Here is an 18,060-nt window from a genome sequence, read left to right as displayed (position 1 = left end):
AGATGTTCGCATCCACCTAAAAAATATGTAGTTGCACCCCTGCCCAGCATGACACTGCCAACGCCTATAGCTCCGTTGTATCCAGGGCCATGCAGAGTCCTATGGAGGGGCAGGGGCTCAAATTTAAAAAAGGGGCACATTGAACAAAAACTAGCAACAACTCATATTAATCAAGAATCTAATTGGATCCTACTGTATCATCACCGTCATCCAGGGAAATGCAAAGCAAATATAATCTATATTTTCCCCAACAGGTTTAAAATTGCTGTTTCTGCTGATGACAGTCCTGGAGGTCTGAGTTGATCTGAGACTGTAGCTGTTAAACAGACCAGAGGAGAGAAGGTCTCTGGTTATGAAGTTATGAAATAAGCTAATTTGCTGCCATTTTACTAATTAAGCCCTAATAATATCTATTTAACCTCTAGAACAACCTGGCTGAAGACCAATTTATAGATCCAAAAAAGCTCAAAGGGGTTTGATGTTCTCTGAGACCTAGAATTATAAGACTGGAATATCAAGGCAAAGAAAACTCAGTAGCTGCTGGTAGGGGCCATTCAGGAACCTCCAGACACTCAGGGGCCCCTAGAAATTGTAAGACAGGCCATAGATCTAAACCTGTAGCATCATTTATAGAGAATGACAATGTTATTATATTTTATTTAATGCATTCAGCTGAGAAAAATAAATAGTACATTTAGGATTTAATTAGGACGTTTACTTTGTAGAAGTTTAAAGAATCATCTTGATAGTTTGATTGTTGTTACCATGGCTACAATATGGTGTAATCTTTGTCTTTAAATTAGGTTTGTTCACAAATACATCACAGCAAATAACCAATAATCAGTGATTGATTTTAAACTCGGCCAATAAACCTGGTCTCTCTCTCACAGATTCACCTTATTGATATTTAAACATGTTAGTGATGCTGAGGTTCTTAGTAGAAATTCCAGAGTGAGGGGGGTTCTGTCTAAGGCGCCATATTACCTTGGACCGGCTCTGTCTCAGTAGCCGCTGCGATGCACATCTCTATGCCCCTGTCAGTCCGCCGATGCTTTGGAGATATTTTGATTCATTTCATTGTGGCATGTTTGGCTTTTTGCTGCAGTATTTTCTCTGATGTTTATTTTGTGAATTCGGCCCCGAGATTCGGCCAAAATGCTGTGGGCCGAACCTTTCTTCAACACTTGTATCGATGGTATGTTCAGGGTGATGATAGTTTCAGTGGTATCAACTTGAAGGGAAATAAATTAATGCCACTTTTTTCAAAATCTTTGTGCTAAAAAGCTACTTTTCCTTCTACATCGCAGTCATTTGCACTCTAGTTTGGGTTCTGTTTGTCTGCTTTTCCAAAAACCAGCTTCGTGCTGCATTCACTTGAAGATGCATAATGGAACTGTCTTATGTGCTAAGTTCATCAACGAAAAACATTTTCTCGAAGTATCTTCGTGCATTTATTAAAATCATTTATTAACGATTTTAATAAATGTACGCTTTCTTATTTTTTTTATGTATTTAATTTTGTCGTAGATCTACGTTAACTTCTTTACACAATGCATTAGTCTGTCAAACTTCCGATAGCGCTCGAAGGTAGCGCTATCGGAAGGATGTGCTACAGCTGCAGTTTGAAACCTTTAGCCTGGAGCGAGCTAAGTCAGAATGTCTGAGAAGGAGCTCGGGAAAAAGTTGGACAGCTGCCTGGCAGACGGTGTCGTTAAGCTGGGTAAATATTCTTCTGCCTAGTGTACTAGTGTTACTGTAATATAGGTGGACACAGAAGCATTAGGCTGTAGCTTTTATTGTAGTTTACATCTCTCATTGACTGGACGAGAGGCTAACAAGCTACCCGTAAAAAACTGTTAAAGGACAACTAAATGAGCAGTCATACGTTAACGGAAATAAACTGAGGTTTATTCTAGCGCCCTGTTTTTGAATTTGACGCTTACGATTAAGACTGTGTTTAGTGAAAGAAAACCAGAGCAGAGGTTTGATTATTATAAGTAACATACATCACAGTTGACTTCAAACTACAACTACAAACTGTTGTCTATCTTTCCTTGCGCTCACAGAACGCGAACCTCATTTACGTCAACCCCATTATGGTGCCTGTTCAACTTTCATGAAGTCAGAGATTTATCGCTTATTTATTTAGCAGATGGCAGGTTAAATTAGCTCATACAAGCCATAGGTTAGTCATTTTGTAGGCCAGTGGTTTACAGAGTTGGAGTCAGGAATCTTGTGTGTTTTACTAACGGGCAGTTATGGGCTCTTAAGATCCTCTTCATAAACACTTATATATGGTTATAAAGGTTACTAAATTATAAAAAATAAACAGCCATCCTCTCTTATTCTTCCAGGATCCATACCTACAAATTGCAATTTTTTTCATAAATAATAATAAATATATATTAGTAACTGGCCATAACATCAATATTAATATTGATATTTATATGGTCACAAGTGTGAGAAAACCATGTGTTACCTAGGTAAGTCCAGAACAGGCTGGTGTCTATTTCGGCTCGTTTGCTGGTAACAAGCTTGTAGGTTCTGCTCTGCTGGCGGCAAAAACAAGGAGGAGGCAGATGGAAGCTTGTAGAACTTTATTCCTCTCCTTGGCAAGGCGAACAACAACCACACTCTCCAGGACTAGTCTCTCAAAAACCTTACACACACCCATCTTTCTTCTTCTATGTGCTCCTCCCATTGCTCTCTACTTACACTACCCCACCCTGGATGATGTTTAAACAGATTTAACATTACTCCAGCAAACTAAACTGGTTAGAATAAATCCCCCAACATCTAAACTAGAACAGTTCGTTGATGATCTAATGCGACAGAGACTACAGTGTTACAAGACAATATACTTGCAGAATAACAAGCTAAAGTCAACTTAAAGAAAAATAATACTAATAATAATCCACGGCATGTAGTGCATTACACTAGGAACTGGAACAGGCATGCTGTATAATTTTTTTCTTTTTAAATGTCCATCACCTGAACTGGGCAGCGATCCGCCTACACCCAGATTCAGGCCAATAAAGAAAAGAAAACAAGAGTACATTCATGCATTTGGACATTTAGCCACTGACCCACTGACCAAATCAGTCAGGGGGTCTGCATCTCCTTTGTGGTCTTTGCTGAGGTCCTGCTCTTTGAAGGACCAGCGGCCGCTGCTCCTCCACAGAATCCTCGGTGTCAACTCCGTCCGGTAGAAACTGAATGGGCTGGCAGAGACTGAGATGGATGGTCCATAGTTGATTCCTCCATCTCTGAGAAACCATCTCGGGGATGATCCACATCCGAAGAAGCATCAACCACTGGTGGAGGCACCTCAACTGATGCTGGGCCATGAGTCTTGGAAAACCCAGCTATTGTCCAATGGGCTTCTGCTGTAATAAGGCTTAAGCTTATCATGATGAACCACTTTAGTTCGTGACCTCGGGCCCTTCTTGATGCAATAAACGAGGTCATCCAATGTTCCAGTGACAAAATAAGGACCCTCGTAGCAAGGGAGGAACTTCCGTATTCTGTTTTTCACTCTTTTGGTGCCTTTAATCAGGAGCCAAACAGCTTCTCCAACCTTCCCTTACAAAAAATCCCATGAAAATCACATGTGATTCACACAAATTTTACATGTGAATCACATGGGAAAGCACATGAATACGTGTGATTTTGGAACATTTCGTGGTAAAATCACATGTCATCACATGTGATTCACATGTGAATCACACATTTCCACATGTGATCACATGAAAATCACATGTGAAAGCATGTGATTTTTGGTGATTTTCACATGTGAAAATCACGTGATCACATGTGAATCACATCATTCACATGTAAAATTTGTGTGAACCACATGTGATCACATGTGAAAGTCACATGTGATCACGTGATTTTCATTTTTGTGCATGTTTTTATTATATTGCCTCTTTGCTCGCTCAGAAGACCTATCCAGCCACTCCCTGGCCAGTTGATGGTAGAGTTGTAACCTCTCTTTTTGTTGCCTGACACACTGTGGAATGTTGGCACAACCATCGTCAGGGAGGGAAACAGCAACAAGATCGATCGGCTCGGTTATCTCCCGACCAAACAGCATCATATTAGGCGTGAATCCAGTAGAGCTGTGCTTGGTGGCCCGGTAAGCCACCAAGCACAGGTGGCTGTGCTTGGTGGCTTGCATATGGAAGCATCAGATCCCACTCCCAGTGACATCGCTCTGCAGTGGTGGCCAGAATTTTCTGCAAAGTAGCATTAAACCGTTCCACTTGGCCGATGGATTGGGGGTGAAATGTTCGCGTTTTTTCTATGCCCAGCAGTTCACACATTCTCTGGAAAACAGCAGATTCAAAATTGGTGCCTTGGTCACTATGGAGCGAGTGTGGGGCTCCATATCTGCAGACCCATTCAGACACAATCTTCGCCACAGTGGGAGCTTACTCATCAGATAGAGGATAAGCTTCCACCCACTTACTGGAATAGTCCTGCACCACAAATACATAGAGGTTATGTCTCTCAGTTTCATTTAAGGCTCCCATCAGGTCAACTGCAACCCTTTCCATGGGGGCACCAACCCGCACAGTTCCCATGGCTGCCTGGGGTGTTTTCCTTGGCCGGGCCTTGGCTGAGCAGCTGATGCAGGTACCACAGAGTAACATCATCTTTCATATTATACCAATAATATCTGCTTTTCAGGCGTGACAGAGTCCTCTCTGCCCCAAAATGACCACATATGGGCCCATCGTGCAGTTGTTCCAATACAGAGCTGTGGTAATACTATCTGTGGGTAGAAACTTTTGCCCTCATTGCAATAAAATTTTATTAACATGATTCCATCTTTTCTGTAGAGTCTTTTCCACTGTGACCATAGACCTTTGCTGCTATGCTGGCCCAAGCAGGACGACTTTCCCCTTTATCCATCCATTCCCAAACTGCTCCTATGTTGGGGTCGTTCTTTTGGGCAGCAGCAAGTTGCTTGTTAGTACAACCACAGAACAGGTTAGGCTGAGGTGCTTCGTTCACCAGGTTTATATTGGGATGAGTGGAGTTCTGTCTGTCACCATTTATGTAGTTGCCCACTACCCCCACTAGAGGCTGCCCTGAGGAGTTTGAAAAGTCATTGTGGACTGATGAGCAATCCATTAGGTCACACTGCACAGCCTTGTGTTGAAACTGCTTCCTGCTCAGCTCTGGATTGGGTATGTTACATGCACAGTTCTCATGACATGGCTTCCTGGAGAGAGCATCTGCATTTAGGTGTTTAATCCCTGGGCGGTGAAGCACTTGGAAATGCAGTTGTCTGTGGTATTGGTGCCACTGTCTGTGGCACCAATACTGTCTGATACTGATGCCTTGATACTGGCATCAGTATCAAGGAGCAACTCACCGCTATCCAGAGGGTAGCCAAGGACAGGCGCTGATGTTAGGCGTCTTCTCAGTTCTTCAAAAGCCTCCTGGCATTGAGTCGTCCAGTTAAAACGTGCATATTGTTTGGTGAGCTCATGGAGTGGGTTGGCAACGGTGGCAAAATTTTCCACATAACAGCGATAATATGAAGCCAGCCCCACAAACTGCCGCACCTCCCCCACGTTTTGAGGTGTGGGCCACTACTGTACCCGCTGAATCTTCTGGGGGTCTGTGGCAACACCTTCAGCAGAAACTTTGTGGCCTAGGAAAATTGCTTGCTCCTGAAACAAGCAGCATTTGGAGGGTTTGAGCTTGAGGTTAGCTGCACACAGCCTGGCGAACACATGCTCCAGTCGCTCTAACATCTGACCAGTGTCTCGTCCTAGAACTGTATCGTCATCGAGATAGACCAATAGATAGACCCATTGCAGCGGTGCCCTGTGGGTCAGCATTGAAGCTACACAGCGTTCCCAGTTCGGTGCAGTTAGCGGGGAAAAAGGAAATCTGTCAACAGCAGCTACACCTCGGCTATCAGTCTTATCATTCATATAACATGTCGCCACGAGGCGTGCATGCTACATTTCCAGCACCACCATGACTCGGATAGAAATGGGCTAAAGTCTCACCGCAGTTTGTCGGCGTTATAAAGGGGTTGTAGTGTTCTGATGGCGGCGGGGTAAGCGGCCATTGTGGAGCGTATTTGGCAGCTTTGCTCCCGGCTGGAGTTAATTCCATAATCATCACACGCTGATCATTACCACGTCACTCTATTTCATCACACAAACCCACATTGTCCTGTCGGATCTCTTCTTCATCCATCACGAACGGGTTTAAGCTTACTCTTCTGCTCTTTCCTTCCACGTGAGTTGATACTTCGGCAGCAGCGTTGGCGCCAGTCACAGCCATCTTAGAATTCCCAGAAAGCTCTTTCAGCTTGCTTCATCCATTTCTTGCCGTTCCCCACTCCTTTATTATTATTATTACTTTTTTTTAGCAGAGCGATCCTGGAGTGAGCCCCCAGTGTTACCTAAGTAAGTTCAGAACAGGCTGGTGCCTATTTCAGCTCGTTTGCTGGTAACAAGCTCATAGGTTCTGCTCTGCTGGCGGCAAGAACAAGGAGGAGGCAGATGGAAGCTTGTAGAACTTTATTCCTCTCCTTGGCAAGGCAAACAACAACCACACTGTCCAGGACTAGTCTCTCAAAAATCTTAACACACCCACCCTTCTTCTTCTACGTGCTTGTCCCATTGCTCTATCTACCGCCCCCCCTAGGGAAAGGCTGGGCCTGTAACACATGTTCTTTACAACAGTGTAAAAGTAGGTTATATTGGCCATTTGTTATGTTTGTGTTACTAGTGTTGCTTGTACACTCAACTGATAATCAATCTTTCTGTTTTATTTTGGGGGCTAGAAAGGTCAAAGATTGGGGGAAGAAAGTGTTTGACATTTGGACCCAAATTAAACCCTGCTCAGTTGTGTGACAGATGCTGTTTAGCAAGTTTTCATTGACCAACTCTTTAGGAATGACCATGATTTCAAAAGAGTGCTGATAGACTATTTTTTTGGTTATTTTCATGATATGAGGAAAGATAGGAGAAGCATTTGTCGGTTGGAAGCTGTACTCCTTTATTTAGCGAAAGTATGGGGTAACAACATGAACTACATCTTATTAGAGAAACCTCTAACTAGTTTCCTAGTGCTCCCCCAGTGGTCAGGAAGTCTAACTACCTTTACTCTTGATATACAACAGAAACTAATCTCTCGACATCTCCCTTCTTTTAAAGTTACACATTGCAAGATCCCAAACATCTGCAATTTATTTCAATGTCTTAAAGGACACTAAATAGTACATTCTCTAATACAATTAATTACTCCATTTAACGTAATTTTTAGCTGTCACGTCTCTTTCAACAAAGGCTTCTTTCCAACATAAACTTAGATGTTTTCAGAACAACTTTCCCACAACATTTTTATTTATTTATTTTTATCACAGTCTTAACAAATTCCACACAGAACAATACAGGACATCACAGGGGTTAACTGCCCTCAGCCCTGACAGGGATTATTATGCCCTTTTAAACCTTAAAGTCCCTGAATCTCAGAGGCTGCTTTATTTTGTGTCCCCTGGAAGTTGTCCTCACAGGAGTAGATGGTGGGAAGGAGGATTCTGAAGGAAGGCTCGCTACTGGCTGATTTGATGGTGGTTCAGATGGAATGGCCACCTCGGTAGCAGGGGATTTGCAGTCCTGCTGTGGCACTGCAGACTCAGCCAAATATTGTGCTACAGGAATATCAGTCTTAGGAACCTCCTGAAAGTGATGTCTGTTATCAGTCCCAGGAATCTCCTGAAGGTGACGTCTGTTGCGACGGGTCACGCTCCCGTTGGCCATTTCTAAAAGGTAGGATCTCGGCTCCTTGGACTTGCTGATGACTTTGGTAGGCATTGTCCACTCTTTTTTCCCCATCAATTTTTACTCTCACATTTTGACCAGGGAGAAGGTCAGAAAGAGGGCGAGCTGAATATCTGCGGTTGTAGAAGAATCTGTAAGAATCTTTAGCCTTGACATCTTTTATGTAAACTAGGTCTGGGTTGACTGCGCTTGGCATCAATGTTTTTTCCAGGACAGGAACAGTGGTGCGAATCTTTTGGCCAGTCATAAGTTGCGCTGGACTGGAACCTGTTGCTGCTACCAGTGTGGAGCGGTAACTCATAAGGGCTAAGCAGGGGACAGGTTGTTTAAGGACGTACTTAGCAGTCTGAACAGCCCTTTCGGCAGCTCCATTAGATTGTGGGTAATGGGGGCTTGAGGTTATGAGTGAACCCATACCTCTGCTTGAATTCTTGGGACTTTGTCGATGTAAACTGTGTACCATTGTTGCTGACAAGTTCTAGCGGGATCTCACAAACATGTATTTGAGCTTGTTGATAACTTGAGTGCTGGAAACGGTGGTGAGGGAAGCAATTTCAATGTCCCTGGAAAAATAAACAGCAACTAGATACGTCTTACCCTCAAGCACAAACAGATCGGTTTGTAACCGGATATGGCCCAAACTGATTCAAGACACTTCTTTTCAATCTGTGAATACCTCTTCTGTGCATCAGTAAGTGTGCGTGAGCAAAAGGCAACAGGACGCAACTCCCCCTCATGGTCTTGTAACAGAGCAGCACCGAGGCCATAGCTGCTGGCATCGGCCCTGACCACTGTCACTTTGTTGGCGTCGTAGTGGCAAAGAGCTGGAGCAGCTATGAGCATTGTTTTGGCCTTGTTGAATGCTCGCTCCTGGGGTTTGTCCCAAACCCATGCAGACTCTTTCTTGAGCAGATTAGTCAGTGGTTACAGCACAGTAGACAGACTTGGCAGGAATTTCCCAACACAGTTCACTAGTCCAAGCACTTGTCTCAGCTGCTCCACATTTGACGGTTGAAGCATTTTAGCAATAGCATCCACCTTGCTCTCATCCAGCTTTACACCATCTGCACTAATGATGTGTCCGAAGAACTGCAGTTCAGTTTTTCCAAAGTGACACTTGGCCCTGTTCAACTTGAGACCGGACACCCTGATCGTCCACAAAACTGCATTGAGCCGGCAGTCATGTTGCTCCTTAGTAGATCCATAAACCAGAATGTCATCCTTAGGGACAACAGTTCCTTCCAGGTTCTTAAGTAGATTACTCATCAGTCGCTGGAAAATCTCAGGCGCAGATGTAATCCCAAACGGTAAGCGTTAGAAGCAAAACCGGCCCATCGGGGTAATGAATGTCTTTGGCAGCTGGGGTCCAATGGAATTTGCCAAAACCCACTAGAGGCATCCAGAGTGGAGAAAATCTTGGCTAGTTTAGGTGTTATGTCATCTACTGTAGGTAAAATGTAGCATTCCCGCTTAACGCCCTTGTTCAATCGTTTTAAATCTACACACACCCTGACTTCATCCTTGCTGCAATTTGGAACAGGCACAATTGGGGTACACCAATCTGTTGAGGAGGTCACTTGGTTCAGTGACCTCAATGATTCAAAGATTTAGCATCCGCTTTAGTTCCTTCTCCACCTTTGAAAGGAGGGGGAAAGGGACTCGGCATGGTGTATTGACGCTGTATGGAATTGCCTCTTCCGTCAGCTCAATTTTAACCGCCGCACAGTTCAGTAGTCCTATTTTCCCAAACACGTCACTGGATAACAAATAGTCACCACTGATGGCATTCCTTTTTTTGTTGTTTTGCCACTGCTCTGCCTAACAGGTTACTGACAAACTGTCTTTTAATAACTATAATCCAGTACTGGTATCTCTGACCATTGTGTGTGTTGGTAGCGAGGAACGTACCTACGCATCTGACCTTTCCACCTGGACTGTACATTGTTCATCTGGACTTATACAATTTTGGTTTCTGCGGTAGATTATTGAAAGTTGTGTCTGTCATGACTGTGGTATCAGCACCAGTGTCAATTTTAAAGTTCACTGGACTACCATTCACCAGCAGTTCAATGTCCCAGTCGATGTCTGAATCTGACTCCTCGATGACATTTGACTTTGATGTTGTCCTATGGAACAGTTCACCAATAAAGAATGAATCCTTATCTGAACATATAGCAGTTTCAGCTCTGACTTGTTTTAGCATTTTAGTTTTACACACAGCCTTGAAATGTCCCATTTTGTTACAGTTTCTGCATCTTTTATTTCGGGCAGGACAGTTTTTTTTTTCTGTAGTGCATCTCTGACAATTCTGTCTATTCTCGTTTGTCTGCACTTATTTCTGCCGTGCTTTCACGAAGTTCCTCTTTGTGCTGCTAAAATATTTCTGTCTCACCTCGTTCACTGTAGTTTCCACTGCTGTTTCACTTGTTCACTCTGACGTGCTAGCTGGATGGCTCTCCAGAGTCTGGTCTGCTTCTAGTTGAAGTTTTTGAGAAACCTTCTTATCCATTATTCCAATAACGATCCGGTCCCGAATCTGCTCGTCTTTCCTAACGCCGAACACGCAGTGCTGCGCGAGCTCATGTAAGATCCGCACGAAAGCTTCAACCATCTCACTGGCCCTCTGGCTCCTTCTCTGAAAAAAGGCACGGTCATGGATAACGTTTCTTTTTGGTACAAAGTGTTCGTCAAACTTCTGCATCACTAGGGCGAACTCATACTCTGGATGTAGCATGTCCTCCATTGCAGCAGGAAACACAAAAGAACCGTAAATAGGTTCAGCATCTCTGAACAAGAGCAAATTTACCTGCATCTCACCACTCTCCCTGTCGAGTTTCGATGCGACTCTGAAGCGAGAGAATCCCTGCTGCCAGGACAGCCACTGCGCAGGCTGCGTAAAGTCAAACGGCTCTGGAGGTCCAAACTTTGCCATTGTGCTCTCTCTGTAGGCGTTTAAGTCCTTAATTCTTACACCATGTCATGATATGAGGGAAGACAGGAGAAGCATTTGTCAGTTGGAAGCTGTACTCCTTTATTTACCTGAAGCACGAGGTAACAACATGAACTACATCTTCTTTGAACTTGTTTCTCTAACTAGTTTCTTAGTGCTCCCCCAGTGGTCAGGAAGTCTAACTACCTTTACTCTAGATGTACAACAGAAACTAATCTCATGACAGTTATCAAAGTTTTTGGGTTTTTTAGAACATATATGTATATAACCCATCCCAACCTTCCCCACCCCTTCACAAAACAAAAACCACAAATACAATAGAACAAAACAAAACAACCAAGTCAGCACATATCCAATCAATAAAATTTTAACAAGAAATTGGCATATACAAATATCCTCGATGTTAGCAGAAACAACCACAGTAAACAGAAGTAATCACTCGTCTGTATTTTCCAAAGCAACATTTCATCAAAGGAATTTACTTGTCCCAATATTGCAGGAGAGAAAACAGTTCCAGGATTTCTTGAAGTTTTCTATGTCATTATTTAGCTTAGCCAGCATTTGTTCATATGACACTATTTCCAACATTAATTCCAACTGGTTTTTAACATTAGTAACAGTTGAAGATTTCCATAGTCTGAGGATTATTCTGGCAGTCGTGACCATCCCCACCTGCACCACGGTGCTTTGGTATTTTGACTTATTAGGCATCACTGTTTGATCCACCATTAGGCAAAGTCTTGGTGACATGGTAATCCCCACACCTATCCACTAGACCAGTGGTCCCCAACCACCGGGCCGCGTACCGGTCCATGGACCAATTGGTACTGGGCCATGCAAGAAATAATTAAATCTGTCCGTTGTATGTATTGAGCCCACCCCCACAGCCCCGGTCCACAGAAAATTTACGAAGGGTTGACCGTAAAAAAGGCTGGGGACCACTGCACTAGACTATTTTTTTTCTCTAGTCTTGAAACAAATACATCTTACTAATAAGCATGTCACAATAACAAGTTTTGCAGGACAATAAAGAAGTTATTGGGATAAATGATGATATTGTCAATTTGTGACCATTTTCAACTGAAATGATTTATTAATGCAATTATACTTACTCAAAGCACAGAAAAACATTAATTTCTAAAGAACATTCAACACTGGAACTGGGAAACATTTAAATGATCCAAAATAAAAAATACAAAGCAACAACAGTTAAGATGGATTATGACATCTCTGTAATCAAACTTGCATTTTAAAACTTAATAATGTTTCATTTTTAACCGTTTTGGTTAACCCTACAGGCAGAAGTGGCAAGTAGTGCAAATGTCAAATGTTTGCAGGGTTTTTCTAAATGGCGGCTTTTCAGTTAAAGGGGTGTACCTCATTAATGACTATCCAATGGGAAATGGTCACAGTCACAGGCTTACTTACTAACAATAAAAAACAACACCTTGCGGTATGTTATTCTGTGTAGGTCAGACACTTGACATGCAGGATACATATTAGAAATGTGCATTAGTAATTATTTCCTCCCTGTATCTAATGTTTGCCTTATCATTCTGTGTTTCAGGTACCGGTCTGGGATTAGGAATTGTGTTTTCTGTCCTGTTCTTCAAAAGTAAGCCGTTTCAGTGGATTTGAAGTTGTTCTTTATCTTTAAACGTTAATTTAGCTCAGATACCATTGAGAATATCTGGCAGCATAACTAGCATCATGCTCTTCTGCTGGTACTCTAAGCTGCAGACATAGACGCCATTCTTTAGGGCAGTAAGTGTTTGTTTTATCTCTGCCAACAAAGTCAGTGCATCTTTGTCCTTTATAGGACGTACATGGCCTATTACGTTATTCTCTGGAGCTGGACTTGGCATGGCGTATGCCAACTGTCAGCATGACCTGAGGTCACATTATTTGCTGCACACAAGTGAACAGGTTAGTGTGGGTTCCCTTTCAGTTGATTCACTCGGTACAACACATAGGGTATGGGATATAACGCCCTGCGTGGCGTAACTGAAGACACCTTTAATCACGCTGTAAGGCAAATGACGTGTGATGACGGGTGGCAGGCCCCGCCTGCATATAAATACACCCCCATCACAGTCATTATTTAGTTCTTACGCTCTTCACCTCGTTGAGAACACCTAATTTCCAATCCGTGCTTTCTAGCTGCTGCTAGATAGCATCGCTCTTGTTTTCTTTTCCAAAACTAGCTTAACTGCTCCTGTTGGTGTTGGCTACTGCTGCCTTCTGGTTAACGTGTCTGCCTGCTGAGCGCTAGTTGTATCTCTGATTTGTCTATTTTTACTTTTTTGTTTTGTAGTTCGGGATGAGCACAAAACAAAAATGGCGAAGCAGAAGTCTTCCATTCGCCCCTGTCCTCAGGAGTGCGGCTTAACGCTTCACGAAAAAGACCAGCACGAGGCATGCCCCGTCTGCCTTGGAATTGTCCACGCAAGAAGAGCGTTGTCGGAGCCGACCGCTTTTGCTTTTTGTAGCCAGCTTCGGCGCTCCACGCTTGAACCGCGGGTCAAGTTTGTGCAGAAAGTGCTGGGAGAGGCTACCGTGTCACAACAAGACTCCTTGTTGTCCAAGTCTGACGAGGACAAAGGGGCCAAAGCTTCCATACCATATGGAGTATGTGGACGGGTTAGCCGAAACGGTACAGGATGCAGTTCACCAAAATCCCGGACGATTCTGAAATTCCCCCCGGACATTTTTTTAGGTCTGAAAAGTAGGACATGTCCGGGAAAAGAGGACGTCTGGTCACCCTAGTTAATCAAGCACCTTCGCAAGTACAAATTAAAAATGTTGACGCCGAGACAACTTTTGAACGCTGTCGGCCTAGGCGATTGGTTTGCAACAATCGATCTGACAGATGCTTACTTTCACGTAGCACAGGTGTTTTCTGAGGTTTCCTTTCGAGGGAATAGTGCGGCTTAACGCTTCACGGTCTGTCTCTTGAAATTAATTTGAAATTTCTATCATATAAGACAGCTCTGCTTCTTGCTTTGGCGACTACAAAACGGGTTGGGGACCTGCATGCACTTTCGGTGCACCCCTCTTGTGTTCAGTTTTCAGCTGATGGTTTAAAGGTCACCTTAAGATCAAATGCTGCATAGCTCCCTAAGGTATTTCCTTTGGATTACTGCACAATGATCATTGAGCTTTCTAGTTTTTATCCCCCTCATTTTGCTTTTGAAGAGCAAGGAAGGCTGCATTTTCTGTGCCCAGTACGTGCACTGAGTCTTTACATCAATCGCACTCACAATGTGTGACTGTGTGATCAGCTGTTTGTGTGTTTTGCCAATCCAGCTAGAGGCAAGGCTCTGTCCAGACAGAGACTCTTTCATTGGGTCGTGGAGGCTATTTCTATGGCTTACAACAGCAAGGGCCTCCCTTTACCGCATGGTGTGAGAGCACATTCAACCAGAGGTGTAGTGGCATCCTGGGCCCTTTTCAGAGGGCCAGTGACATCTGTGCTGCAGCCAGCTGGTCTTCACCACACACTTTTGTTCAGTTTTATCATCTGGATGTGACAGCCCCTTCTGTGGCTCATTCTGTTCTTTTTGCTGGGTTGGACGTTTCAAACTAGCTCAGTGCTTTTGTCTTAGGTTTTATGGCTGCTCCGCAGGGCATGTATATATGTCCCATACTCTGTGTTGTACCGAGTGAATTGACTGAAAGGGAATGTAATGTTATGCATATAACTACTGTTCCCTGAAGGAGAGGAATGAGGTACAACACCTTTTTCTGCCCCGCCAGTCAGCCTGGCTCGGTGAAGAGCGGCCATCGAACTGAATAATGACTGTGATGGGGGTGTATTTATATGCAGGCGGGGCCTGCCACCCGTCATTACACGTCATTTGCCTTACAACGTGATTAAAGGTGTCTTCAGTTAGGCCAGGCGGGGCGTGATATCCCATACTCTTGTGTTGTACCTCATTCCTCTCCTTCAGGGAATAGTAGTTATATGCATAACATTACGTTTTATTGGGCCTTTTATAGGTTCTGCACATATTTTTAGTTTTTGATGCCAGCCTTCTTGTTAGTGTCTTACTTTGTCATTTGAAGAAGGCAAGAACAAACAAAAACTGCTAAGCTTTTTACTGAAATCTCAATTACTTTTATGTAATACATCACATGACTTCATTACGGAAGAGAATTAGGGCCACTGGAAAAAAAACAATCAGTTCTGACTTTAATCTCAGAATTCTGAGGAAAATGTCAGAATTCTGTCTGTATTCTCAAAATTCTGAGATTAGAGTCAGAATTCAGTTTTGCTTTTGTATGTATTCTTGTATTCTTTTGTATTCTCTCAACAGTTGGTGCTTATTTTCCCTACACTTGTGGGAACTTATGTTATTTTTTGATACAAGAGCAGTAGTATTATCATTTATATTTTATATAGCTGATTTGTAACACAGGACCTAAAAGAATGCTTTGAAAGTTGGGTCATTCTAATGACCATGTTATTCAAATTAACAATAAAATATTTAATCTTTGCAAATCGATAGCCTTGCCTCCAATGTGTATTTTGCTGTAAATTCAATATTTACATGTGCCTTGTTTTGCAGTGATTAAATAAGACTGATCAGCTAATTTAATTGAGAAAAATATTTCATCTTACAGGATAGTATTTAGTCACAAGGTAAAGTATTCAGAGATATGAAAATGATGGAAACAGAATTCAAGGAACTGCCACAAATGAACTGAGTCACCAGACAAAAATCCATTTATTTGTCTCTTCAAACATTAATTAAAAATAGTTAAAGATACACACTTAATAATTATACATGGTCTCTTACTTAATGAGACAATAACATGGTTTCATAGATGCAGGGTCTACAAATACAGCTCAAATTATGTTGGATATTTGTTTCTTATTTTAGTTCTGTCAGATTAAGAGCTTTACATAAGTTATGTAAGTAATGTAAACCTCTTAGTTTTACATCAGTTTGGTTATGAGCTTGTTAATTTACATAAAAAGCTGCTAAACTATCTTAAAATCATTACAGAGCTGAAACAAAATGTGATGGTTCTTCACATGGGTGATGATTATTATATCTTCCCTTTACTTTAATAACACTAAGCATTCCCCAAAAGGCATAAAAACCTCAAATATTTGCAGAAATACATGTTTGTACAAATGCTCTAGTTTGTTAATTTCATTAGGGACAAAGGGTGAATAGAAAATGGATGGATGGATAGATGGAATTCAGTCTCCAAGAGAGGGGATGTAATCTGGCAGTTTTGTCTTCCATCAGCGCTATGACATCGCAGTCAATCTATAAACAGATAGAAAGAACAATTATTTTCTTCAATGCACTGCAGAACAATAATAAGATCACCCAAAATAGTGTACCTTCAGTTCACTGCTTATGGCAGTAAGAAAATACTGATTTTGAGTAACATAAAAGCTATCTACTGTATTGGGGGAGAAAGGAAGTTTGCCTTTAAAAAATAAAATATTGGATTGATTAGGATATTGACACTAACAGATTTGTGAATGCAGTTTAATTATAGTAAAAGGTATTACACATGGCACATATGAGGAACAACAATGGGATCACTTTGTTATTTTCATTATTTATCTATTCATTTGCCTATTTATTTACATCCATCCATCTATCACAACATTCTGCATTTCTATTGGTTGTGCACCTTCATGCTAGGTGATGAAGATGTGATGCTTCATCACCTAGCATCACATCATCATGCTAGGTGATGAAAGAACCGTCTTTCATCACCTAGCATGAAAGATGGTTCCTCCCCCCCGTGCCTTGTTTAGGATTAAGGTGGGAATGATCCTAACCAGGACTTTTTATTTTACAAATAACTTTAAACATTAACTGTGATTTAGTGAATTACAACTGCAGCCTATAACATTTCCACACCTGGACGATAACTGTACTATTTGCAGATGGTATTTGATGAAATTTCAATCTTTAGATGACGCGTATAATACAGTGCAGGAAAATGATTTTGTGATTATGAAACAGTTTCCATCTTTTTACAACATATACCATGTTGTAATCCACATCAGTTGGTGTTAGCAAAACGGTGAGGATGTCCCATGATCTGAACAACCGAGTAACCTTTCTCTCTTTCTCTGAAGTAAACCTTATTGACATGCCAATCATATTGGTCACTATATCTGTAATATAGACTCTGGTTGCTTTCCTTGGAAAATATTCAGAGAAACGAACAATAAAATAAACCAAAACATCAACTGTTCATACCCTTTATGAACATATGATGTAACATTGCGAGACACGTTAATTCCTCCATCAATGAAAACTAAAACCATGCTAGCTGCTAGCTAGCTATCCATCTAATTTTACTCACCTTTGAAGACCCCTTAAATCCAGCATGTTCCTCCAGATATTTTGTTGTCCTCCTGCACAACTAGCATGTTGGTCATTGAAAGATGGTTCCTCCATCTTGGAAAACATCAATGTTCTTTATAGTGTCCATAAATTATAAAGTCAGAATTCTGAGACTAAAGTCAAGATTCTGATTATTTTTTTCTCAGAATTCTGAGATTAAAGTCAAAACTCTTTTTTTTTTTCCCAGTGACCCTAATCCTCTTCCGTACTTCGTGGTGGTTTATAATTTTTTTTTTAAGTTTGAGTTAGGTTAAAATAGTTTTGCATCACCAATGAAACAAAAGGAATAATTTTAAAAGATTTTAAGTCTTATTTCTATGTTAAAGTGACAGTTCCTTGTCAATATTTTGTATAAATTTTATAATTTGTCTATTTTTTTGTATGTTTTTTTTTCTCAGCAGGAGCAGTGATTTCAACCCATCAAGATGTTTTTTATCTTTATTTTTGCATTGATTTTGTTTATGCTTTTCGAGTGTTACAGTTTGCAATGCACTAAATTTAAATTTGTCTTCCTCCAGATAAACCGTCCCAATTATGATTGTAAGACTTGTGTCTGCCTGATCAGTGCAATCTGTGTGAATTTAATAAAATAATCCCTAATTATAGAAAAAACACTTGTGGTGTGATTCTTTATAAGGTGGTTTGATATTTAATTGGTGATATTATATTTAACTTGAGCAAATGTATTATATTCAAAAGAAGGTTTGGATCAAGTCAAACTTTCGATCGGTTGTGTTTTTGTTCAGTAAAACAAGGTTAATAACAGGTGGAGGTTAAATTCCTCTGCTTTTCCTTTCGAAACCGTTGTCCCATAAGACAGTGGGCTTTGATGGAGGACAGTGGCTCCATCAAAGCCCAGCAGCAGCTGAATAGTATTGATCAGACAGTTTCAAATTGCCATTAGAATCTAGGATCTAGC

At 41.6% G+C, this 18,060-nt stretch overlaps 1 protein-coding gene across 2 annotated transcripts; it reads left to right on the top strand.

Moving 5' to 3' along the window:
* Window positions 1-1,577: 1,577 nt before the first annotated feature.
* On the top strand, window positions 1,578-17,753 carry micos10 (mitochondrial contact site and cristae organizing system subunit 10). Of its 2 annotated transcripts, none has more exons than XM_044120510.1 (4): window positions 1,578-1,720; window positions 12,329-12,376; window positions 12,581-12,687; window positions 17,543-17,753. In XM_044120510.1, exons 1-4 carry the CDS (start codon window positions 1,657-1,659, stop codon window positions 17,549-17,551), a joined length of 228 nt encoding a protein of 75 aa, XP_043976445.1. In that variant the 5' UTR covers window positions 1,578-1,656; the 3' UTR covers window positions 17,552-17,753. The 2 variants fall into 2 exon arrangements, with proteins under 2 accessions (XP_043976445.1, XP_043976437.1); XM_044120502.1 differs by having other exon boundaries at window positions 1,582-1,720; window positions 17,540-17,753.
* The last annotated feature ends 307 nt before the right edge of the window (window positions 17,754-18,060 follow it).

This window comes from Gambusia affinis, linkage group LG01 (genome assembly GCF_019740435.1).
Source record: "Gambusia affinis linkage group LG01, SWU_Gaff_1.0, whole genome shotgun sequence".
In the NCBI taxonomy this organism is placed as follows: Eukaryota; Metazoa; Chordata; class Actinopteri; order Cyprinodontiformes; family Poeciliidae; genus Gambusia; species Gambusia affinis.
Note: the sequence above shows the minus strand (reverse complement) of the source record. Positions and strands in the feature narration are given on the sequence as shown.

Excerpts from the sequence above, each read along its gene's own strand:
- micos10 (XM_044120502.1), top strand. The coding sequence starts at position 1,657 with ATGTCTGAGAAGGAGCTCGGGAAAAAGTTGGACAGCTGCCTGGCAGAC. Across the intron at positions 1,721-12,328 it reads AGACGGTGTCGTTAAGCTGG|GTACCGGTCTGGGATTAGGA; the intron begins GTAAATATTCTT and ends TCTGTGTTTCAG. Across the intron at positions 12,377-12,580 it reads TTCTGTCCTGTTCTTCAAAA|GACGTACATGGCCTATTACG; the intron begins GTAAGCCGTTTC and ends TGTCCTTTATAG.